A 24,296-nucleotide genomic window follows, 5' to 3' on the forward strand; every position below is an offset into this window, starting at 1 on the left:
AATACAGCATGAACCGTTCTCCAAAACTTTTAATATAATATGTATTTATAAAACCTTTGTGCCGAACATACCCAAGTTTTGAATTGTTTTCTGCATATATAAAAGCCAGAATTTACGCAGCTAAAAAGTCTCTTCTACAATCTATTTGATAAATCAGATTTCAATTTCATTTTATGATAATAATCTTAGTTAAAAATAATGGTTTCGAGTTAAAGTAACTGCACATGAAATAAACATTTGTAGCATTTACTGATTGACTTCCCTGTTTAAACGACAGCCGCTGGCGACTCGCCGATAACCACCAAATCGGTTGCTGAACGGGTGCGGATTGTGGAGCAGCGGCAGTTCGATAAGCAGCAGCAGCCATCGCCAGCCGGGAATGGATACTCGACGAAGATCAATGTGAGCCTCGGAGCTGAAGATTGGTCAGAAACAGGTTGGTATTTTGTTGGAGAAACGAATTAACTTTGTAGCTCGTACTTATTTTAGTGTCTTGTGTTTTGTTGTGTCTATATGGTTCAGTAGTAAACTCCTCTACTTGACTCTCAATTTGTTTAGTCTCGATATAAACAAAACTTGATCTCGTAATGCATGTCCAAGCCGCTGCTTCTACTTTGCACTAAGCCAAGATTAAAACGCTACGCATCTAACGCTAACATTTTAAACATAAAACACAAACAACAAATGCTAACCAGTGTTGGAAAGAATCAATTGAAATATCAAATTAACTTAATCATGACTGAAAAGCTAAGTTTCATCTTTTAAAAATGTTTGAATTGAATAGTTTTAATAGAAAGTATTACAAATTTTGTAAGAGCTCTTGTTTTGGGATTTGGCGCCCAACGCAGGGATCTATTTTTTACCTTATATAATGAACTGTTTTTTAAATATGTTAAATGTTAATTTTAATGTACACCAATGTGGGGTATAAGTATGCATTAAGACTTTCTAAATTTTCCATATTTAAAAAAATTTTAAATCCAATAGATCTAATCAAAGTTTTTATAAAACGGTTAAACAAATTTATTGCTTAAATCAATGAGGAAATAAGCAAAATATATTAACTGAAATCAAGACTTGACATATTGGTGCTCAATTTAATTAAAATCAATTAATAAATATATTTACTCAGTCGCAGATAACTCTTACATTCAGTCATGATTATCTCAAAATTAATCCCTCCCAACACTGCCACTAATCCAAGAGCAAATCATACATACCACAAAAGAAGCCAAAACACCAACAACATTTTCTCGCACATCTCCACATCACAGGTCGTCGTCGCAGCAGCGCACAGGAGCTGCTGCTGCAGGACTTGCGCGCCCATCAGCGCATCCTGGACGAAGGCCTCAAGTCCACATCGCTTATTATGAAAACAATGCGCTCGGCGAGCGAATTCGATGAGGCCATGCGTCGCCTGAGCATAGCCTCAATCGAGTCCGCTTTGATACAGCCCACAATTGTGGTTCCCACGCCCATGTTGCGCTCACATAGCTATCAGGAGGAGAGCTGCCGTCGCACCTCAACTACGTCCATCACCAGCAGCGATTTATTTGGCAGCGCTCTCTACGATTCACTGCCGCGCACACCGCTGGCACCACCACGTCTCAAGCTGCTAGGCAATACGCAAATACCCGTGAGTCAGCAGCTGACGCAACTGCGGCGACTCTACGATGCTGCGGATCAGGAGGAGGACAGCGCCGATGAAGAGGTCAAGCGTTATTTCCGTGAAAGCAACAACAGCGACAGTGGCGGTGGCACTCAATGCAGCTCCTCACCCGAGGATACGGTGCTCAAGGGCACTGAATACTCGAGCAGCTGGAGTCGCCTGAAAGCCAAGCGCACCATCTGGAAGATTGAAGCGCAAGAACAAACGCTACAGCGTACAGGTAAAGCCATCGGCGCGACGGGCGTGCCGTGTTCAGGTAGAGGAGTTTACTTAGCGTCTAGGGCCCAGGCAGTTGAACACCACTTGACTTCCCACTTTAATACCCTTTTTCTCTGTATGCTCCTTTGCAGATCTGCCCAACTCAAATGTGATGAACATAGCTCTGCATGCACCCCGGCTGCAGAAGCCGAAGCCCACACCGCCCACGCTGCGCATTGGGCAGCTTGTGCCCGTGGCCAAACCGCGAACACTGCTCGTACAGCCGCAAGCACCGGTCGCGGAAAATGCAGACGAATCGGGCAGCGAATCCCTAAAAATTGTCAAGGAGGCACGCGGCGCTCGCAAGCTACGCGAGCACGAGCTCTCCTACTTTGGTGTACAGCATTCACCGACGCCCACACAGACCACTAAATTACACGTTACGCCCAGCAACCCACGACGTACGCTGCCCACGCGCAGTAAACTAAGCCACAACGAGGAGGCAACCACCGCAACGACATCAACTACAACCACCACGACCAAGTGGCAGCTATTGAACGACCGACCCGATTTACTTAGGCACAGTCCACAGGCCAACGATGAGAGCAACGCTTTCCCCGAAGATGATGAGGAGCACTGCTATGAGAACATTGCAAACGAACTGACCACTACATTCCGCGTCAAGTCGCCCTCACCAGGCAGCTACGAGCGTAAGACGGATTTGCAACGCGATGCGCAGATTCTCAGCGAGATGACACGAAACGCTGATCAAACAATGAAGGTCAGCATAGCTTAGCTTAAGCGAACATAACCAAAGGGATTTCAATTAATCCACCGACAGGAGGGTTAAATGAGGAAAAAACGTATATTCTAAAATGTTTTTTTAATCAATTCAATATACATTTTTTATCTTAAACTGGAGGAAAGAATTAATGTTTGTCCGATCGTCTTTAAAATAATTTGTAACTCCTAGCAAACAGTTTATTATAATATAGACATTACCGATTTTGTGCATTCCCACCCCATTGATGGAAAATATTAGGAAAACTATGAAACTTATTGCACCTAGCACGCGACAGATTTCCAATTTTCACAAAGATGTATTCAGAATTTATTGAAATATGATATGATTGTACGTAATTGACAATCTAATTCAATGCTCAAATCCCATAGACTCGAAACTTCTATGAAAACTAGTTTAAATTCTTAGAAAATACTTGTGCCGAGCAGAGTCAAACCATTTGATTGAATATAATTAATAAAATATAAATTTCTCTTTTGATCAGGCACTCTCCGATGAGGCAGCCTTCAAGGATCAGCGACGTCGTTCCTGCTCGCTGCAGCGCCGCAGCGCCAAGCCCTTGGCCACCATCGATGAGAAGGTCAAAACTCACAATGGCGATGCTAAAGTTTTGAGTGTCGCACGGGGCACCTTCGCCTCGGAGGCACGACGCAATTCACGACAATCGACGCCCTCGCCGACCCCTGCACGCAGCTCATCGCAGTCATCCATTGAGTGCTGTCCACGGGATCGTTCGCGTTCCAGTTCGCGTGAGTCAATGACACAAGGAGGCGGCTCTTCGGATGAGCAATTGAGCAAGCAGCGCGTGGAGCGAATACGCATGCGTACGCCCAAGCGAGAGAAGACACATCACGAGACAACTGAACAGCGTTCATCCAGGCAGAGCAGCAAACCACGCAGTAGCTCCAATGCGACGCCAGAAAGCAAACGCACGCATCACCACAGCCGTCACCGGGAGAAGGAGCACAGCGGCGAGCATTCGACCAAACATAGCTCGGGCTCGGCATCAGGCAGTCGACTGCTACGCTCCACGCGTGTCAGCGAAACGAGTCGCCCACGCACTAGCTCACACCGAACGAGTGAGCGAGAGCGAGAGCGGGAGCGTGAACGTACAAGCGGCACTGAGAAGCACCGAGAAGAGCTCACACGCTCGCGTGGTAAGTGTACAGTTGTTCGGCTCTAAGGCGTATTCCTCGTGCAAGCTGCTACGTCATAATCCATTTGCTATATACCTATGTATGTCTATTGCAGAGTTACTTGTGTTGGGCTTGCTCATAATGGGTGCCACACAGCCGATTCGGCTGCGCAAACGTTTTAGGTTAGCTAGATCCAAGTGCCACAGCCATTCATTACGAAAAACTAAGCTGCACATAAAAGGGGCAGCTAAAGCAATAGATCATAGCTTGACGATGAAGTTAAGCGTCAAGGCTGTTGCTTTTTGTTGCTATTTCGGCACTTGTTTCTACTTTCAATACACTGCAGAACTGGGAATGGAAGCTGATTAAATCAATAAAAACTGAGCTTTTTTTGTGTTTAATATCTCAATTTAAAAAAAATACAAAATATTTTTGCATACTTTGATAAATAGCAAAAGCAATATGTATTAATTATATTAACGGCAAAAAATATTTGATAAGATCTGTAACTAAACGAAAGCTTCTCATTCCCAGCTGCAAATTTACACCAAGACACCTACTAGCACACACACACACACGCACAACAAACATGCACTTACACACGCAAGCAGTTAGTCTAAACCGAAGTTAACAGTCGTAGCACAGTCAGAAAAATGTTGATTCTAACTTTCATAGCCGCAACTTGTTAGAGTAATACAATTCATTATATCCGATGCCATCCCACACAGGTCACTCCAGTCGCTCTAGACACAGTGAGCAGAGCGCAGCTGGGCACAAGTCGAGCAAAAGCAGTCGCAGCAATCATCATGACACAGCAATGTCCGCGCACAGAAAGTCCACAACAGCCGCAAAAGTAGCAGCAACAAAAGCAATAACAGCAGCCACAGCAACAACGCACAAATCCACAACAACACCAACAACAGCAACAGCAACAGCTACGGCACCAACAGCAGCAGCAACAACAACGCACAACGAACTGACGTACGTATACGTAACGAATTTAGCCAATACACAAACCGCCGAGGATGCAGACTATGCCAGCATCGATGAGGCAACAGTAACAGTTACGCCCACAGCACTGCCTGCGATCCCATTGCCGCCGCCGCGTCGCAAACGCAAGCGGTCGCTCTTACCCGTGCCCGTACAGCGCGAACGTACCACTGCCACGCCCACTGCCGCCTACGAGCATCGCATTAAGCTGGAAATGATACCCCAAACGCCCAGCTACTCGAATCAGTCGACGCTGCGCTGCAAGCAGCAGCCATTGCGCAAATCCTCGCTAAAGTGCACACAGTCGACCAGCTCGAGTTTCGCCTTTCTGCCCTATTTGCCGGCCAAGCGCAACTCGAGTGTTAGCCATGTCTATGACAATTATCTGCTGTACGCGGCGCCGGCCACATTGACGGCCTCCAAGTTGCGCCCCTATCAACACAACTTGAGCAACGAGCATGCGCAGCTTTTTGGCAGCAGTGGGCGTAGCGGCGGTATTGTGAGTTCCGGTGCGGCAGCGGGCAACGGAGCAACGGGCGCTTTGGCCGGCCGCCTGGGCAGCTGGCCAAAGCGTTTGCGTATGCGGCAGGTGCGCAGCAGCGTCTCGACGCATCAGCCGTTCGGCATCTGCACATGTTCATAGTCAGCGCTGGAGCAGCAAACCAAATAGCAAGTCGCACATGGATGGGCGCAACCGGATCTCGTCACAGTCACAGACAAAAGTTTTCGCTCACGTTTTTATAACCTCCTATGCACGCCAACCAATTTTCCTACCTTTATTTTTGGGTATTCTTTTATAATTGTTTTTAATTTGACTACCTCACGCACGCGAAAAGAAAACAACCAAAACGAAGCACGCAAATCAACACGAAATATTAAAAAAACATAAATCGAACAAAACGATTCGCAGTTATCTAACCTGTGTTCCCCCATACTAATACTACTTAAAACTCGAGCGGGCGAAAGAAAATGTGAGTGGAAGAGCAGGCAGAGAGAGGAGGGCTTGTTTTATACTTTGGAGCACACTCGGCCATGCACATAAAAAACCCTCACACATACACACAATGAATGAAAATGGTTCTGTTTTTACTTTTCACAGCGTAAGCGAATTTTCAAAATTTTGAAACATTTTTTACTTAAGCAACTGGAAGCATGTTGTGGGTGCACTAGGAACTTAGAATCTAACTGGAAAATCGTTACACGACTGTAGAATGCGAGACTAACTTTTCAAAATAAAAAACATTAATTAAATACTCAACTCTTTCATGCTTAAACCTAATTTGTTTAATCAAAGTATTAGGATATACAAAAAATGTAGATCAAATAATACCTTTTATAACACACAAACCAAGACTTTGCTAAGACTAAAATGGGAAGTTCCAAGCAAATGTTACAAATGTATAGACAGATTTTAAACGTTAAAATTGTTTACCAAAAAGTGAATTTAAATCTTCATTCCGTTATTAATTCAAAAAGTCTTAAAATAAACAAAAAATAAAACATAGAAAAGTAAATTTGCCACAAACAAAAAATTTAAAGAAAAATAAGCAGAAATGACTCAAATTATATCTATATAGAGTTTTGTTTTTTCCTTAAGTTTCTTCATAAAGTATTCAAGATAATATTTAAGTTTAACAGTAGCTGTTTTATAATTCGATTAAACAAATTTATAACTTTTTCGATACTTTTAACTGCATGATTTTAAAACCTAAACACGCTAAAAAATCTTTATCTAATGCTCTGCTCACACTCTAGTAGCACTCTCTAGTATATTTTAGTATCGATTCTAAAAACTGACTATGAACATGCTGCAAAAAAAAAAAAAAAAAAAAAAACTATCAAAAATATCATCAATGAAATTGGAAAAGAACTGGCAACAAATAAACATCAACATCGCTCGCTCTACTCTATTTTCTTATGTACCAGAAAACTAAAAGCGGTACTTTAGCAACTGGAACTACGTAGTGGAAGTAGAACATTGGTATACTCTATAAAAAGAATATGTTGTATATATACTATAAAAACAAGTAGCAAGCATATTAAAAAAAAAAAACAACTTTAATCACAAATAATCCTGCAAGTTGTGCTAATCATAAGTATCTTATTCTCTTACTGCAGACACGGTAAAAGCACACTGAATGGACATCATCATCATCACCAGCCACACCATCACCACCATAGCAGCAGTGGCAGCAAGCACCATGGAGGACAGCCGCCACAGCACCATGTGCACAGTCTTACTACAACGACCATTGCGGCTACAAAGCATCAGCGTGATCGCCATGGCAAGGATAGGAAATAGTTAAGAGGGAACCTTAAGCAATAGCTGAATAAACGAAGCAACGAACACTACTAAAACTAAACTAACAAATAATAGACTAACTCATATATGTAGTTATTTGAATGGCGTGCTTTAAACAAGGCGCTAGCGATGTCAATTTTATATATATAAATCTGGTAATTTTTGAAATTTTTTACACGTTTACAAAAATTTCAATGTAATTACTAGTAATTGGCAAACATGAAGTAGAAACAGCAACGTTTTACTAAAAAACCAATCCATTAACACTTTATGCGTGCAATTTCCAAGAGCAGTTCCTTCCGCATTCAAACATTTGTTTATATAAAGAAACTAATTTATAAACTGATCAAAGTTTGCGCACATTTCGGCATAAGCTCCAAATTCAAGTATTAAACTATGCCACACCCCCATTGACATTGACTAACCAAAAACATAACTATCCCATATGTTTACAAAATTTACAAAAACAAAATCATATAAATATTAAAATAACAAATGATACTCATATATATTCTTTAGTAGATTATAAGTTTTATATTTTGCCTATGCAAAGACCACATTTCATTTATACATTTATTTAAAAAAAAAAATTTAGCACAAAAATGGAAATTTGTGTTTTTTGTAAAATTTTCTATATATTACATTTCGATTTATTATTTTTTAATATAAAAATAAATATTTTCTGAATGAACAATAAGCGTTTTGACGGGTTTCTTTTGAGTTTTCACTTATGCTACGGGTTATTTAAGTTAACCCTAATTGTAAAAGTATGGGAAAAATTTAGAAGTTTTAATGAAATGTTAAAATTTAAAATAGTGGAATTAATTTTGTTTTTAACCAAGATATAAGAGATTAAAATATCTATTTGGGGCGTGTCAAATTTAGCAATGTTTTTTCTGTTTATTCATATCAATTACGCATGTAACGTATACGCCCCATTCAACATTTAATAGTACACTGATAGAGGATGAAAAACTCTTACTTTCCTATAATGGAAATAAATGTCAATGCCCTATAGCATGGATTCCATGAGAATTATTTATTGGTATATGGGTATATAGAAGACCGACCAGTCGTCAAATATACTTTAAATGTATAAAATAACAAGTAATAAAAAAAAAACTATTACTTAAAAGAGTGCCATTTCTTAAACTCTATCTTGATATTAGCATATATGAAATATAACAAATGCAGTGTGAAGTGTATCTCAAAGTCGAACATACACGTTTATTCTAACTTGTTAATGCTACAGTTAGAATTTTGCGAGGTACGTCGACCACTCGTGCAGGCGTTTTTATCTTTTCGCCACTGCGGCCATCTACATATGTAGGTAAACATTTACGTATGTGCGAGCGTATATATATATATTAATGTATATGTATATTCTATAAATATATATAGTTCTATAGACGTAAGAGTGTACCAGATATGTATGGGTGTTGATAAACCCAGTTGAGCACGGCGCACGTCAATGCGATTTTCAGTATATGACTGAAGGGGCCGCTCAGTTGTCGCCCAACCGTCGTTGCCAGCGCCAGTTTTATCGAGCCGAAAAGTGAGTAGATATATCACTGAGCAACGTGTGCCGAGCGGCTCTCCCAGTAATATACATTACAACTAATTTACACAAAAAAAAACCCCCAACAAAAATGTCTGAACGCTTTGAGACATGTCAATTGAAAGATAGATTGGTTTAAATGCATAATATTTACCCAATTTTGAAAACAATTTCTATTGGAACTGATTGGTTCAGCCGACATGAGTCATCCATCTGATAAGACAACCATCAATATCAAAATGTGACCAAAACAAAATCGTTATAAAACCTATTGCCCATCTATGAACTTGACATGAAATTCTGTCCAGGTGGACATGGAAATAATTCAATCCGATTAGATACTGTGAAACCTTTGAGTGCTTTTAATGTTCGTTAAAGTTTTTTGAGTCACATTTATTTGGTTACAGTATATTTTTTTCAAAAATGTATTGAAACAGGCACACATTAAAATATGTATTTAAATTATATAATCTTTTAATATATATCATACATCAGCTTAATAAATAACATTTTATAGTTTATTGTCACGTTCAATTCATTTAAAACTGTATTTGCTTCTAGAAGAATACGTTATGTCGATTGAATAGTTAAGCAAACTGTGATGAGAATAATAAAAACAATAGCCCATAACAAATCCATAAAATTAAACAATTTTACTCAAATTGAACAAATGGGAACTTTAATATTAACAAATTTATTTAATCGGAAGCGCGTCTTATTACAAGTTTTTAAAAGTGAATTGAAATAAATAACAATAAAATTGTTTTTATAATAATTAAAGAAACCTTAATTTTTGATTGGGAAATCCATCAAAAAATAAACGCTTTAATAATTATCTGAGAAAAACTTCATTAAATTTATAAACATTGAAATTTTGTTTTGTTTTCCTTTTGAATAAATACTAAAAAAAGCACTTAAAAACATTTTACAGAATTAACAATCAAGTATCCCGTTTTAAATATTCAATAACCAGAACATTAAAACTCTTTTGAAATTCCATACGTATAAATATTTTCCTATACTGAATTATAGTTTAGCACTTGTAGGCGAGCGTATTTGTATTGTAAACATATGTGCTGGATAAACACTGAATTTCACAAATAAACATAAATACAACGTTTACAATCAAATTTAACGTAAACAATGAATTGATATACGAAAAAAAATGCTTTTTGAGAGCATTTAAATGTTGTCATCAGTTATAAAAAATAAATAAAAGAGAGAGAGAGAGACAGCAACAAAAAAAAATCTGATAAGACTTCTGAAAAAGGGGCTAAACTAAAGTTTTTAATATTATCGCTCTCTTATTTAGTCATAATAAAGATATGGTGAGCAAGAAGGAATGACAATCTACGGCACGTCGAATATTAAATACCCTTGCACACACGAAATATGTGAAGAAAATAGTAAAACTCCTAAGTTTTGAATAATGTGTGAAGTATTAACAAATGGAACATTTTGTGTCACATTCTTCCTATGAAACCATATTATGGTTTGGACTTGGTCAACTTATCTGGAAAACAGAAAAGTTGTTCATATATAGATGCCGATCCTTCAAATTGTTTCTAGCCTTTGCTGTTTCCTGACAATAGCTTTTAAGCTGAGAGACTTGATTGAAAGAGACGGGACAAGACAAACTGACAAACGGATCTGACTGTTACATATTTCATGTCATATTTATAAAGTTCTTTACACGTGTATAAAGTGTATAAATATGCCATATTTATAAAAGTTGAATCTTTTTATGAAAAATTGACTTCGCTTGGAGTTGCTGGTTTTTTTATTTTCTGCGTACTGGTACACTGTGGCGTATACTTAATATATGTATCCATGTTAAGCGCTTCTAAGCATATAAAATTCATCAATATATTTGCGCAGTTTATACGGTTAAATGGAGTGCTACACTTGGGTGCCATTATCTTATCGCGCCCAAATAGAGTTTATCTTGTCTGAAATTGTGGTCTCAACAGCAGCAACAACAAAAGCAACAACAACAAAAGCCACTTGCTAGTTGACCACATTTGGCTTAAACAAAGTGTTTGCCATATCATTTGCCGATAAGACAACGCAATTATTATTTTTTTTTTTTTTTTCATTTTATTATTATTTTTTGATTAGAAACAAAGGAAGAATAACTGACTTTCGTTTCTTTTGCTCGGCACCTAGTGCCATTTATTAACGTTGTGACTTGAATACGCGGTGGTTGTGTTTTTTGTTATTTTTATTTTAGACCTTGCAGGTACAACTAATGGGATATAAATAATGTCTTTTATTTTTTACATCTATATATATATATATTTTTTTTTTTCAGACTCAGAGAGAGTTAAAAATCTGCAATATGTCGCTTCTAACGGGCAGCGCAAATGCGGTGAAGTACACCCTATTTGGATTTAATCTGATCTTTTTGGTAAGTACTTGCAGGCAAAAGCCAAAAGCCACTTACGCCCGGCTGACTCATCATGCAATGCATTAGCTACAATTTATTTTGCATTAGTTCAAAGTCCAGCAGCAATTTAGTCAGAGTGTCAGACTGCAGATATGCTACCTTGAACTCATTTACAGATAAGATATGTTAGCCAATGCTTAGATACAGATACAGCCTGTGTCTAGCCAGATGCATTACCTTCAACGTGGAGGTTGGGCTTTGGTGGAGTTCGATTTATTAAAAGTTATTACAAAATGTCTTGGCATATTTTTGTTAGTCTCTGTTTTGTTCGTTCTTTTTGCCAATTGTGAAATTCTACAAATACTCTGCAATCCACATTAATTTTATTTTATTAGCCTTTCCTGATAAGTTTAGACAGTGATTAATTTTGAAAGCAATTCGATAGCAAATACGTTCCGTTTCTTTGCTACTATCTCTACTTTTGATATTAGGAACACTTGAGTTAGACATAAGGAATTTTTATGAATTCGGTAGAAAATATTTGGAAATATTTTACCTTTATTTTAATAGATTACCCTTAGCTTTAAAGATCATGTTTTAATGGCAATTATAAAAGTTTAGTTAAGTGTAAATTTATTTAAACCAAAGATGTTATGGATGTAACATATGTGGAATATTTTCGAAATATATTCTTAGAGGTAAAATACGTAGGGATTCAGGGCCTTAAGAGTTAGAATGGATATCAGTTTCTAATTAAAATAACTCAGATAAGGATGTAGATATATATCTTTACGCCTAGTTAGGGATACTGACCAGCGATACTAAAGCACGATCCACAATTATTTTATAAACGCCAAAAAAGAGGAAATATTTTTGAGTTTATATCTGGTATTGGACTGTAAACTACTATTACGCCTAACTACAAAATTCTTATTGGATTATATTTAATAATACCTATTGAATTTGTAATTATCTTAACTAAGGACTCTTAAGCACTGCGGTTTTTGTGCAACTCAACAATTGATTATTATAATTCACAGATCACTGGCATTATTCTAATAGCAGTTGGTGCTGGAGTAGGCGCCGTATACACTGGCTATGAAATCTTTTTGGCCAGCAAATTCTTCTCGATACCAACATTTCTGATTGTGATTGGAGCGTTTATCATTGTGATAACCTTCTTTGGCTGCTGGGGTGCGCTCAAGGAGAACTATTGCCTGATTCTAAGCTTCTCGGTGATGCTGTTTATCATCTTCATTCTGGAACTGGCTGCTGGTATCAGTGGCTATGTGTTGCGAAGTGATGCTGTCAGCTTGATCAGAACCTCGCTGGACGAATCAATGAGTAGCTACAAGAATACTACACAGAACCCAACCACCGCTCTATGGGATGATATGCAGCGCGATTTTAATTGCTGCGGCATCGACAATTCTACGGACTGGCAGAAAGTGTTAAATAATACCGAACTCCCCCTTTCGTGCTGCAAAATACCCGTAGGAGCCATAGGCACCTTTAGCTGCATGAATGACATAAACAACGTGTACCTCAACGAGAACGGAGGATGCTTGTCCGGCTTTGCGGATTACATATCCGCTCATGCGGTCAGTTTGGGTGCTGCTGGCGTTGTCATTGCCGTCTTACAAGTGAGTTTACTGTACATTGCAATTTTTTCTGGGATCCCTAATTTTATTCTATTCATTTTCAGTTCTTTGGCGTCATATTTGCCTGTTATATAGCGCGAGAGATTAAAATACGCAATGGCATCTCAGGCTTCATGTAGATGATGATGATGTTAATAAGTTCCATTATATAAATGGAACTTCGTGAAATTCATAGCCTGCTTAAACTGAGCTTAAACCTAAGTAACACATTAATAACAATTCTTGTAGCTATTCGTGCTTTTCCGCTGCTAAATTATTCAAAATATTTGTAAACTTATAATAATTTTATGAATAAATACAATTTAGCTTTTATAGACAGTTAATGACACTTATTGCCACTTATTCATTTTCCCTATAACACTTCCAGACCCCCATAAATAAAATCGAATCATCATTGTTCTTGAAAAGGACGCAATCATTCAATTTACGTTGCACTCTTTTGGTTTTGGGAATTTTTTATAAGCATGAATCTATTTATATAGCCGTGCAAAAAATATGAATCAAGTTTCTAAAAATTTCACATAGTATAGCTATAGCTAATATAATATACTTTTTTGGTTTTATTTTTTGATCAAGAAACTTTCTTCTCAATTTTTCTTCTCAATTTTAATGAAACTTTATAGGAAAATTTTTGGTTTATAGACTTAATTTGAATTCATTTAAACTTTTTAATACACGTTTAAATATAAAGAAATAATAAAGCATGTTCTGTATTAAAAACATGATTTGAAAGTCTTTAACCTCGTAAGCTATACATGTATCCAAATTTTACTGCAACTATTAAACGAATATTGGTGATATTTACGGTTAACTGGTAAGATTATCTTTTTAAGATAGTCCAAAAAAAAAAACAGTCAATTAAGCTAAAATAATATATATGTATTTTCGGTATATAAGTTGATTTAAAATTTTTCTTTTATTTTTTCAAGATTTATTTTAATATGATTATATTTATTATTATTATATAATATTATATTGTAATACTCCTGTTACTGACTCTAATATCTTGCAAAAAAATTTTCATTAAAGAGTGCAGAAAACGGGTTAAAAAGAAATCCCGTAAGTATGCTATATGAAAAGAAGTCAATATCAAAATTCGGAATATCTCTAGCGTATTGCCAAAGGCATATAATTATAATGCTGTTTTCTCGATTTTATTAGGCTTTTATCTTTTTAGAGAACCCTATAATAAACTTTTTTTTTTAATATTTGCGTAGTTACTCAACGAAATTGCCAGACAGCTCTAGAATATTATTTTAGCATATAAACGAATGCCCAACAAACAGTCTATGCATGACCACAGCGAATGAATAATTGAAAACTATTCGGTGGGTGCGGTATTATTAAAAAATCGATAAAGCATAGCCGTTGACTCATTAAAATTTAGATATAGAATCGATATAGCACATGCTCAACGCCCCGCTCCACCCACCAGCCAAACGACCTTGCACTTGGAATAGTTACAATTTTTAATTGTAGAAAAACTTGAATGACGTTTGTATTTACTATGGATTTCACCAAGTTATATATACATATATGCATTTAAAGAGAGCGAGGAAAATTCTAATATATTCACTGTAGCTAATTTAACATTTTATTGCAAAATGTAATGAATTGGGGCATAATCTTATCGCTGACTTTTATCTAGTACATTGAGTAAAAACAATGAACATTTATTGGCTGATAAGCGACTTGAATGTTACATATAAAAAAGCGTTAAAACGAGAGGCAGTTAGTTGGCTGAGAGTGAGAGACGGAGAGAATAGCGGGCGAATTGGCCGAGAGCCGAGAACCGTTTGGCGCTTGCAACTGGCAACGTTCCCGTTCGGGGGCCGCTCAGTCAACGTGTAGCCAGCAAAAGTTAAAGTACGTTTTGTGGGAACATAACAACAAAAAACGAACAACAAAAAAAATTGAGAAAAATTATTAAATACTATATAATTAACACTTTGCAGCGGACACCCTCGGAACAGCTTTAAAACTATTAAAAACAAATATAAAAGAAACAAGCAAAATGGCGAATCGGGAGCTGGAATTAAATTCCGGAATGCGCTGCGCCAAATATATGCTCATCATAGTGAGCTTTATGTTCGCGGTGAGTTTTTCAAAAACGATCGAAACTCACATTTCATGATTCATAATTTGAAAAACGACGCCATTTTGATTTCCACTTTGAACAAAAAATATATATCAAAGCGCTGATAATAAATGCTTCTTTTTTCTTGTTTTGCGCTTATCAGTAGTTGAGCAATTTTCGTGGTGTTTGTGAATCATATAACGTGTGTGAATTGTTCAGTTGTACAAACTCACATTAGCTCGGAGAAGCAAAGAGAATTGAAAAAGAGAAGCGGGTCAAGTGCCAGTTTGTTTTTCTTATTTCAAACAAATAAACTTCGCTCAGCAGACACTTGACTTACGTTTCTTCAGAATGCAGATAACTTCTATTAGTGCTAAGTACTAGTATACTTACTTATGAATTGTCAGCAAACGATGGGCCCAATCCCAGAAATATTGTCAATGTAACTGAAAAGCTCACAAAGATATACGTGCCTTTTGAGACAAATGAATAACTAAAGAATATGTATTATATATACTGTCACCTTTTCGTTTTGTGTATTATTTTACATTAGAAATTCACTTTTCCTATCTGTACAATATTTTACTTGGCTTCTCTGAGAATGGAAACTTCTTCTCGAACTGTACTTCCGATCAAAAGTTATGTACACTCATTAATATAAATATATATGTAGCCAGAGTACAAATATTTGTACCCTTGTGCCCACTCAGCGCATTCAGATAAGATAATTAGGACAGGAACAGAACTCTCGAAGAGCGCAGCTCTAGTACCAGTATGAGTATGCTCCAAGGTTTTTTTTTTTAATTATCTGACGCAATTATTTACACAGTCCAAAAAAACAGCTGCCAGACCGGCGTTAAATATTACTTATTATTCATGGAAGCACTTTTAATTTCACGTTCCGAAAGATTTTAAAAAACCTTTACTGCATTTTACAACACTTTTTTGTCTTAATATTATAATCTAAATTTAAAGTTCGTTTTTCAGTGAATGAGTTTCCATTGTCTCATTATCTATTTTACAAAAATAATGCTTCATTATTTGGAAATTTTCTTTGTTATCTATTCATTCGTATGATCAGCTTTTTATTATATTTATCATTATAACAGTCATCAAAGTGAATCAAAATATATATCAAATGGGGTATACCAACTTACTAGCTGAGTAATTTCCCAAATGAAGTAACCACAATTTGAATTAAGGCTGAAACAGCTGTGGGAGTGTTGAATAATATCAAATAGCTCTTTAAATACTGAATCAAATTAAATAATTATTTTAAATAATTTTAATAATTTTTAAACATTTTTTTTTTAGTCTTTAAATATTAAAGAGATTCAAATTGCTAATGAGCCTCACCTAATATCTGAGGACACATTTCAAGAAAATTATAAAAGAAGCTTAAATATATTTCAACGTTATTTTTAGGCTTTTAATTTCCTATTTACACAAATAGTGTTTAAGGTTCTTTTAGGGAGTTAAACATCAAGCTCTTAAGATTTACTCGAATAATATCGATTTGTATTGAAACGATTATCGTAGTCTCTAGCCTTAATAGGTTCTGAGATCGACGCGTTCAAACATACGGACAGATATATGGACATAGCTAGATCGACTCGGCTATCGATGCTGACTAAAAATATATATACTTTATGGGGTGAAAACTATTTGCACAAAACTATCATACGGGTTTTACCCATATTTAATGGGTTCAGAGTATTATATTTTTAATTATTTTTATAAAAAAAAGGTTATTTTGAGCATATAAAGGCTTAGCTCTCAACCCCCGCTCAGCCCAAAACAATGCATTAGATAAATCTGGCAGTGAATCTTGGTACAAATGCCACATCCTCACTTGACTTGGCATGCAATTGCTAACTGAATTTGCAGTTTCTTATATTATTTTTTTTTTTGCTATTCGCAGCTGACTGCTATACTGCTGATCATGGTAGGTTCCACCATTCAGGCGATTTTCGGTGACTTTAGTCTCTTTATTGATGGACACTTCTCGTCACCGCCCGCGCTCTTGATTGCCATTGGATTCATACTGATTGCCGTTGCCACACTGGGCGCCTATGGAGCGGTCAAGGAGAGCGTTATGGTGATTAATCTGGTGAGTGGTGCACTGCTGATTTCAACACTGAACTTGTAACGATTTAAGCAACCGTTCTGCAGTATGGTGTATGCCTGTTCCTGGTCTTCATACTGGAGGTGTCGGCGGCCATTGCCGCCTTTGTGATGCAATCACAGGTGCGCGAAATGCTGATGCGCACCATGAACGAGGCCGTGGTCAACTACGAAACGGATAGCAATGTTGCCGCCGGAGTGGACTTTATGCAATCCGGTGTAAGTATAACTGAAAGCTTCTCATATATATGTACATACATAAAATGAAAGAATATTATTTGAGGCGAACTTATCTTTTGTCTTAAATACTTTAGTTGAATAGTTTGCTCAGAACTTTACAAATTTATTTTCCTATAGAATTTTTAACATTTTATCATAATTTTAATAACTATTCTTTAAAAAAGATAATTTGAATTTTCCAAACTTTTTTTTAGATTCTGGTTATTCAGATATAAATTATTAAGGTATAAGGCATGCTTTTTAAAAGCCTTTAATTATTGTGATCATATTTTTTGCAAATTTATAAATTAAAAAAAAAAAGTTTTTTGTTGAAACATTACAATTATTTAAACATTTTTACACTCAATATATTTTCTGAAATTTAGCAATTTGCTAAACAATTTATTATTTAAGAAATTGAATGAAATCTTTTTAATAACCGGTTTTTATGAAAGATTTTGAGTATGAAAATAAAACTAAAAGCTTTATGCAGGTAGCTGTTTAATAGTGAACAAATTTTCCTAAAACATTTTATATTTGTTAAAATTATAATAAACTGTTTATAAGAATGAAATTCAGCTCAATTGACAACATCTCAATCTTTACTTTAAATGTATATTTAACTTCATTTACATATTAAGTATTTTTGAAAATTTATAATTATGAAGAATCCTAATTTTGTTTTCAGTTGGGCTGCTGCGGAGTTATTAGTCCCGATGACTGGAAGGACAACTATTCACCCAACAACAACATGACCCATCTCGATTCGGATGATGTGGTGGTGCCAATCTCGTGCTGTGGCAGCCTGGCCGAGGATCCCAACGATAACAACGAGGTGAACTGCCTGCAGCCCTACGAATACGGCTGCTTCAACAAGATGAGCTTCATATTGTCACAGAGCGCCATGCTGATAGCCACCGGAGCCACCACAGTGGCCTTTGTGCAGCTGCTGGGTGTACTCTGTGCCTTCATGCTGGCCAAGACGCTGCGTCGCAACAAGTCCATACGCGAGGCACGCCGCTGGCAGCTACAACAGAGCCTCAGCGTGCTCATCTCTGGCGGCAAGGTCGGTCTGCCGGCCAATTCAGCGATGTGCGGCTACCAGCAGCTCGAGAATAGCAACGTGCTGGGCACACAGGAACCCTATACCTACACACCCCAGAGTCCCAGCGTCAACTAGAGGCACAATAGCGACAACAATAACAACAACATGAATGATATAATGTAAAATATATAATTTGTTAAATAACTGAAGCCAAAGCGAAAGTCAAATAAAACAAATCAGTTCCAGACTTTGTTCTAGGACTGCTGGCGCAATTGTTTGTCTAAATTCTTGAGCAGACGCAGCTGCTCGGTAATGCTGGCGGTGGAGGTGCCTCCAATCGCATCATATTGTTGCACATTGTAGCCATAGTCCGCCACGCTGGCAATATCCGCGCCAAAGGCGGCACAAATCTGCTGCAGTTCACCTAGCGGCACCTCTGTTATGTCCACGCCCCGTTGCTCCGCCAGTGTGACCACGCGTCCAATATGATGATGAGCCTCCCGGAACGGCACGCCCTTACGCACCAGATAGTAGGCCTTACAGTAAAAAATAGTAGATATTTATGCATTTATAAAAGGCAACGCATAGGCAAAACCGCATTTAGGCTTTTTTTTAAAAACTCTGTTAAAATCCCCTTAAGACAAGTTCATTATTTTGAGGAATACCCAACAACTTTGGTTGGAAACTGGGTAGACAGTTCTATTTTCACTTTCAATAAGCATTAAGCTTAGGTTTCAACTTGTAAATCTTGAAAATGCATTTTGGGAAAATCAAACTAGCGGGCGGACAAGGGAAAAGCCGGGCAATATATGAATAATAGTAAACAGTCTCAACTCACCCAATCGGTGGCTAACATATCTGAGCTGAGCGCCGCTTCCAATTGATCTCGCCGCACTTGCATGGTTTCTATCACACCCACAGCCACATCCAGACTCTGCGAGAGCTTATCGAAGGCCTGAAAGCAGTATTGCTTGTCGAATTGCAAATCCTTATTATAGGTAGAGGGCGTGCCCTTGATGGTAATCATAATGCCTGTCAGATTGGATGTAATCAGACCAGAGATGCCGCGTATTAGCTCCAGACTGTCCGGATTGCGTTTCTGTGGCATTAAACTGCTTCCGCTTGAGAAACTATCTGCGATTTTGATAAAATCAAATTCCTTGGTGCTGTAAATAATGAGATCCTCGGCAAGTCTAGATAGATGCAGGCTAACCATTGAACAGCAGTAGATAAAGTCAACTACAAAGACAAAGCAGAGGGTATTAATAATATTAAATAGTTATCTCTAAAATAGCAGTGGGCATTTGTTGGGCAAATATATATTGCAGAATGGAGACTTATCTAAATACATCAAATTTATTTTACTTTATCAACAAGTACCCTTACTCCGAAATATTTATATTTACCAAATCGATCTGAATTGAATTGAATTTGTATAACTTATTAAAATTCATATTTCCTTCTCCTATGAAAATCGCCCTCCTACGTGATTTTCATGTATTTGTGAGAGATTTTTATATATTTGTGGTATATAATTTTAATGTAGAGAACTGCCGCCTTTCTATACGATTTTCATGAGTTTCACCAAGCCCAACAGACACTGAGACACTCACCTACAAAATCGCGATCTCCCACTGCATGCATGCTATTGCCCGTAACTGCAGCAAAACCAAGACGCTCCGCCAGCCAAATGCGATCAATGCCCAAAGGATTGCCGGCAACGGCACCGCTACCCAGTGGCAAAACATTTGAGCGATCCCGCAGCTCAGCCAGGCGTTGGCAATCCTCGCGCAGAGCGAAAGCGTGCGAGAGTAGCCAGTGCGAGAATTGAACGGGCTGTGCGCGCTGCAGGTGCGTATAGCCTGGCATAAGCACGCCTAGATGCGACTCGGATTGCGACACAATCGATTCAATCAGCAGACGCAGGCGGCCCAGCGTCTCGCGTATGGCCTTGCGCAGCCAGAGCTTCATGTCGGTGACCACCTGGTCATTGCGGCTGCGTCCCGTGTGCAGGCGTTTGCCCAGCTCGCCGGTCAGTGCCACCAGCAGGCGCTCGTTCACTGTGTGAACATCCTCGTCGCTGGGCTCAAACTTGACGAGACGCTCGACCCAATCGTAACGTATTATCTCCAGACTCTTGACCAGCTTATCGCATTCGATGGCATTCAAATGACCCGCACGCATCAGCGCCTCCGCATAGGCCTTGCTCGCATCCAAATCATCTGCATATAGTCGGGCATCTTGGGGCAGACTGTTGTTCAGCTCTTGCAACGCCTCGTTGGTTTTCTCACTGAAACGTCCACCCCACAGCTTGTAGGAGTTGTGGCTTTGGTTTTCTTGCGGCTTCTGCGTCATTTTGCTGTGTTGCTTCGCGTTGACGATTGTGCACTGAATGCGAGCAGCTCATGTTATTTAATTCTATAAAAAAATAATCGTGTATATATTTTCGATTTATTGTGCTTCGTTGGTTTGTATAATCATGGCCTTATCTTTGAAAATATACGTTACTTTTCCAAATGACTTTATGGCCGCTTGTTTAAACGATAGAGTCAAAATGATGCGACGTTTTTAGTTGAAGAAACGCGAGCACAGTGGTTAAAAATAATTTGTTTGGTTTTTTTCTTCCACATAACTTGCAGTTGTTGTGCATTTGCATAAAAATTTAACAAATTTAATTTAAAATTGTACTTAAATATTGCTTTAAATTAAAATTATTAAGGTAAAGAAATATTTTTAAACATTTTTTTAATTATCTTGCTACTTGATATGCACATTAAAAAAAACTCTTTTTTTTACCAACTAATATGAAAATAATGACTTTAATATTTATGTTTGTAGTCATATCTTCGACCTATAAACAATAAAAATAACTTTTTTTCTTCACTGATTTAAATAACAATAGAAAAAGCTTAATTATAAATATAAAATTTACTGTTCACAAGAATGCACTTTCATAAATTTTGATATTTGTTGATATTCTTATTGCAAAATATTAAAATTCTATCCATAAATTTAACATTGAATTTTTATAACAAATTTCTTGCTTACAAAAATAATAATAATGCAACATAAATATATACGACCCCTTTATGAATGTACTTCAACCACTGTGCACCTAGCAAAGCAAAATTGACACATCACTTTGACTTTATGTGTAAGGGGAACCCAAAAAAAACGCCGCTATTTTTTGTTATTTTTTTAATTTGTACTCTTGACTTAGTCTACAAGCAAACAAAAACAAACAATTAAAAACACAAATACAACGCCTTATCAACTACATACATAGACCACCTGCACTTTAAGTATAGCCTCTGACGTGCAAGATTACAGATGTGGATTGTGATAAGCGCGACTGACGATATTTGTTTGCAGCTACTTTAGATCCTCCAGAAACAATTTGTTCAGCTCACAGCACAGACGATTCAATGGCAGACCCATGACACAGTAAAAGTCACCATCAATGCGGCGTATCAAAGCGCCTCCAGGACCCTGAACGCCATAGGCGCCTGCTTTGTCGCTGCATCGGGAGAGAAGCAGAGATGAGCTTCCAAATCTTTGAATCAATTACCACTAAGCATGCAATACATAGAATCGGTCTTGGGCACTGTTAAGGGCCTGTGAGTTGTTCTTCAATGAGTGGATGATAAATGAGGTGCGATGTCTGTGGCTTTTTTGGAAGTTATTCCGATTCGTTCAAATCCTCACATATTTGGCTTCGACCAGGCAGTCAATTAAAGGTAAACAAAATGTATCGCGTACTTGCACTTACACAGGCAAACAAACTTTTCGCGAAGGGCTTTTTCAAAGCTTTAAATCCAAGTCCTACCTATATACATATATAATAACACAGTTTGCCCTGACTAACTCATTGGCCGACTGACCATAACTTTATTTTATACATGTTTCATACTAATTTCAAAGATAAAGAAGAAAATTCATTTAATACACATTTCCCACATTTCGGAAAATCCACCGAGCTATGTGGAAAACAAGACTCTGCGCTTTTATGGGCGAAATTTCAGTCCGATGGACCCCCCCCCCCCCCCCCCTATTTTTAAAGTTTTACGTAGGTTAATTTCGATTTTCCGAGGGTGGCAAAAATTTGACTGCGACAAAATTAGCTAGTAATGTATACATACATACACATGTATGTAGGCTAGTGTTCAAGTGTCAATATAGTTAAAAATAACAAAAAATAACAGCTATCTTCGGCGCGCCAAAGATTAAATACCTTTTCATAGATATAGCTTAAACTGTTTTTATATTTTATGCGTTAATGGCTAGGTTATTTTCGTAATGGGGATAGACAGTCAGCAAAACCACAATGGCAAACAAATAATATAATGCATGCTCAAACGTGGGAAAAGGTCCGTTCATGCTCGACCCGTAAATGTTATCATGCATTCGATTAGCTACCCACATCAGCAATATATAGGTGAAACCAAAAATTTGCAAGTCGACGTGACAAAACACTTTATTTAGTCCACATTACTCCGCACTCGAAAGGGAAGCAATCAGACGAAGTACATACATGCATATAAAATATCTATTGGAGAGCAAATGAGGGCAATGTTTTTAAGTGGGAGTGAAATAGATAACAGATACAATAATCTTTTCCCTTGTCAGCATATGACCAGCATATGACAATTATGCTCGTTTATCTCTGAAAGCAGCGTGAATAACTATCGCTACAAACTTGTTGTGCATGTTTTCGTTCCATGGGATCTATGGGTTCTATGATGAGGGGTACAGAGAAACTACTAGTCGGATACTGCTTGCTAGACCACTCTGTTTCTATACCCTATAGACATATTGGTATTTGTATAATGTATTGATGGAATTGTGCGTAACTAACAAATGAACTAATTCCATAATCTCTGTATACATATTCTTCATCAGGACGACGAACCGAGTCGATCTAGCAATGTTCGCCTGTCTGTGCATCTGTACGAATCCGTCAATACCAGATATATAATATGAATATCTAGACACTCAATTATTGAAATATATAATCTATCAAGAGGTTTTTTAGCAGCATTGGGAGACGCCACTATAAGGAAGTTTGAGTGTTTGTTATGGCAGCCCGAGGACGGGTACAGGGTATCTTAATAAGTTTTTTCTTTTTGGTTCCACTTACAGTGGGTCACCGCTGTCCACATAGCATTGAATCTGCGCCTCCGTTAGTTGGCCAAAATAAACGTCGGCGGTTTCCGTAAATTTGCGCACGCCTTGCGCATGCTTGAAGACGACGCCCGTAAAGACGCGATTGCAGGCGCCAGAAAGGCTGCAAAGTGTGGACATAAGTGGATTTTGATTGGGGCACAGGTTAAACCATACTTGGTCAACATGCGCACAGCATCGGCTGCGTCCTTGGGCTTGCCATAGATCTCCTTGCCCAGGGTGACCATCGTGTCGGCCGCTATCACTAGCAGTTTTTTGCTGTCGTCCACGCCGCTCAAGCGCTGGAACACCTCCTCCGCCTTGCCCAGCGCGGTGGCCTCTATGTAGTCGGAGAACTCTTTAAAGTCCGCCACGTCCAGATTCTCCTCGAACGTGGAGGGGCACAGCTCCGCATTCAGACCCTGCATAACACATATTATTGAGTTTTAGTACATGAAATGCGTTGGCAATCGAAACACTTGCCAACATTTGAACCAGTTCCTGGCGGCGTGGCGAGCCGCTGGCTAGGACAATGCGGTAATTGCTCAGCAAATGTTTAATGGGCGCCAACATTGTTTATAACAATTAATTTATATCTCACTGAAGAAAAAGCGCGGCAAGATCGGCAACAATACAAAACAAAACAGTGTGCACAATAATGCATTTTAGACTTATCGATAACTGATAAAAATATACTAAAATTTGGATTCGCAGTATTTATACTAACATACCTTCAGCAAAACGTATAAATATTTTGCAATAGTCAAGGAATTGGAGTTGGAATTAGTTTTAAAGGTTTTTTTAAGTTATAAACTTATGTTATCATAGTACCATATATAACGTACCATACTATAGCTTGGATTGTCAGTATGGAATAATATGGAAAACAATACCTTGATGAATTTAACACGCAGAACGAATAACTCTTAATATTACTACTATTTATTTAATAAGGTGCAGATTAATTAA

General features: G+C 37.8%; 5 protein-coding genes across 14 annotated transcripts in view; 3 read left to right on the forward strand and 2 right to left on the reverse strand.

Annotated features, from left to right (window-relative positions):
- Positions 1–7,681, forward strand: part of LOC115763086 (mucin-12) — a 47,345-nt gene extending 39,664 nt beyond the window's left edge. For 3 of the 8 annotated variants that reach the window (XM_030705521.1, XM_030705517.1, XM_030705518.1), the window contains 4 exons: positions 278–436; positions 2,020–2,648; positions 3,154–3,826; positions 4,534–5,438. In XM_030705521.1, coding sequence (XP_030561381.1) covers positions 278–436; positions 2,020–2,648; positions 3,154–3,826; positions 4,534–5,438 — 2,366 coding nt within the window. Of the gene's footprint in view, positions 1–277; positions 441–1,206; positions 1,890–2,019; positions 2,649–3,153; positions 3,827–3,920; positions 3,988–4,533; positions 5,807–6,913 lie in introns of those variants that run through there. The other 5 variants (XM_030705520.1, XM_030705524.1, XM_030705522.1 and 2 more) reach the window with 5 other exon arrangements.
- Positions 7,682–8,602: 921 nt separating this feature from the next.
- LOC115763218 (CD63 antigen) lies at positions 8,603–13,195 on the forward strand. 2 transcript variants are annotated; one of them, XM_030705690.1, is made up of 4 exons: positions 8,603–8,652; positions 10,967–11,062; positions 12,082–12,684; positions 12,747–13,194. In XM_030705690.1, the coding sequence occupies exons 2-4, from the start codon at positions 10,994–10,996 to the stop codon at positions 12,819–12,821; spliced, it is 747 nt and encodes a 248-aa protein (XP_030561550.1). In that variant the 5' UTR covers positions 8,603–8,652; positions 10,967–10,993; the 3' UTR covers positions 12,822–13,194. The 2 variants fall into 2 exon arrangements, with proteins under 2 accessions (XP_030561550.1, XP_030561551.1); XM_030705691.1 differs by lacking the exon at positions 8,603–8,652 and adding an exon at positions 10,841–10,894 and having other exon boundaries at positions 12,747–13,195.
- Positions 13,196–14,550: 1,355 nt separating this feature from the next.
- LOC115763051 (23 kDa integral membrane protein) lies at positions 14,551–18,439 on the forward strand. The gene is made up of 5 exons (XM_030705476.1): positions 14,551–14,568; positions 14,658–14,797; positions 16,701–16,889; positions 16,952–17,122; positions 17,811–18,439. The coding sequence occupies exons 2-5, from the start codon at positions 14,717–14,719 to the stop codon at positions 18,300–18,302; spliced, it is 933 nt and encodes a 310-aa protein (XP_030561336.1). The 5' UTR covers positions 14,551–14,568; positions 14,658–14,716; the 3' UTR covers positions 18,303–18,439.
- LOC115763050 (argininosuccinate lyase) lies at positions 18,338–20,561 on the reverse strand. Its single transcript, XM_030705475.1, has 3 exons — positions 19,781–20,561; positions 19,006–19,406; positions 18,338–18,703 (listed from the first exon to the last, which is right to left on the reverse strand). Exons 1-3 carry the CDS (start codon positions 20,520–20,522, stop codon positions 18,422–18,424), a joined length of 1,425 nt encoding a protein of 474 aa, XP_030561335.1. The 5' UTR covers positions 20,523–20,561; the 3' UTR covers positions 18,338–18,421.
- On the reverse strand, positions 20,536–24,075 carry LOC115763052 (dTTP/UTP pyrophosphatase). Of its 2 annotated transcripts, XM_030705477.1 has the most exons (5): positions 24,059–24,075; positions 23,811–23,927; positions 23,505–23,749; positions 23,305–23,451; positions 21,387–21,684 (listed from the first exon to the last, which is right to left on the reverse strand). In XM_030705477.1, exons 2-5 carry the CDS (start codon positions 23,898–23,900, stop codon positions 21,540–21,542), a joined length of 627 nt encoding a protein of 208 aa, XP_030561337.1. In that variant the 5' UTR covers positions 23,901–23,927; positions 24,059–24,075; the 3' UTR covers positions 21,387–21,539. The 2 variants fall into 2 exon arrangements, with proteins under 2 accessions (XP_030561338.1, XP_030561337.1); XM_030705478.1 differs by lacking the exons at positions 21,387–21,684; positions 24,059–24,075 and adding an exon at positions 20,536–20,585 and having other exon boundaries at positions 23,811–23,990.
- Positions 24,076–24,296: the final 221 nt, after the last annotated feature.

This window comes from Drosophila novamexicana, unplaced genomic scaffold, assembly GCF_003285875.2.
Source record: "Drosophila novamexicana strain 15010-1031.04,08,12 unplaced genomic scaffold, DnovRS2.1 tig00000689-arrow-pilon, whole genome shotgun sequence".
Lineage (NCBI taxonomy): Eukaryota > Metazoa > Arthropoda > Insecta > Diptera > Drosophilidae > Drosophila > Drosophila novamexicana.

Bases quoted from the DNA above. Each gene is read 5' to 3' on its own strand.
- LOC115763218 (XM_030705690.1), top strand. From the start codon at position 10,994: ATGTCGCTTCTAACGGGCAGCGCAAATGCGGTGAAGTACACCCTATTT. The intron at 11,063-12,081 runs GTAAGTACTTGC...TATAATTCACAG, and splicing joins GATTTAATCTGATCTTTTTG to ATCACTGGCATTATTCTAAT. The intron at 12,685-12,746 runs GTGAGTTTACTG...ATTCATTTTCAG, and splicing joins TTGTCATTGCCGTCTTACAA to TTCTTTGGCGTCATATTTGC.
- LOC115763051 (XM_030705476.1), top strand. From the start codon at position 14,717: ATGGCGAATCGGGAGCTGGAATTAAATTCCGGAATGCGCTGCGCCAAA. The intron at 16,890-16,951 runs GTGAGTGGTGCA...ACCGTTCTGCAG, and splicing joins GCGTTATGGTGATTAATCTG to TATGGTGTATGCCTGTTCCT. The intron at 17,123-17,810 runs GTAAGTATAACT...TTTTGTTTTCAG, and splicing joins TGGACTTTATGCAATCCGGT to TTGGGCTGCTGCGGAGTTAT.
- LOC115763050 (XM_030705475.1), bottom strand. From the start codon at position 20,522: ATGACGCAGAAGCCGCAAGAAAACCAAAGCCACAACTCCTACAAGCTG. The intron at 19,407-19,780 runs GTGAGTGTCTCA...TTGTCTTTGTAG, and splicing joins GGGAGATCGCGATTTTGTAG to TTGACTTTATCTACTGCTGT. The intron at 18,704-19,005 runs GTGAGTTGAGAC...TTTTACTGTAAG, and splicing joins ATATGTTAGCCACCGATTGG to GCCTACTATCTGGTGCGTAA.
- LOC115763052 (XM_030705477.1), bottom strand. From the start codon at position 23,900: ATGTTGGCGCCCATTAAACATTTGCTGAGCAATTACCGCATTGTCCTA. The intron at 23,750-23,810 runs GCAAGTGTTTCG...TGTGTTATGCAG, and splicing joins AGGAACTGGTTCAAATGTTG to GGTCTGAATGCGGAGCTGTG. The intron at 23,452-23,504 runs GTATGGTTTAAC...CACACTTTGCAG, and splicing joins GCTGTGCGCATGTTGACCAA to CCTTTCTGGCGCCTGCAATC.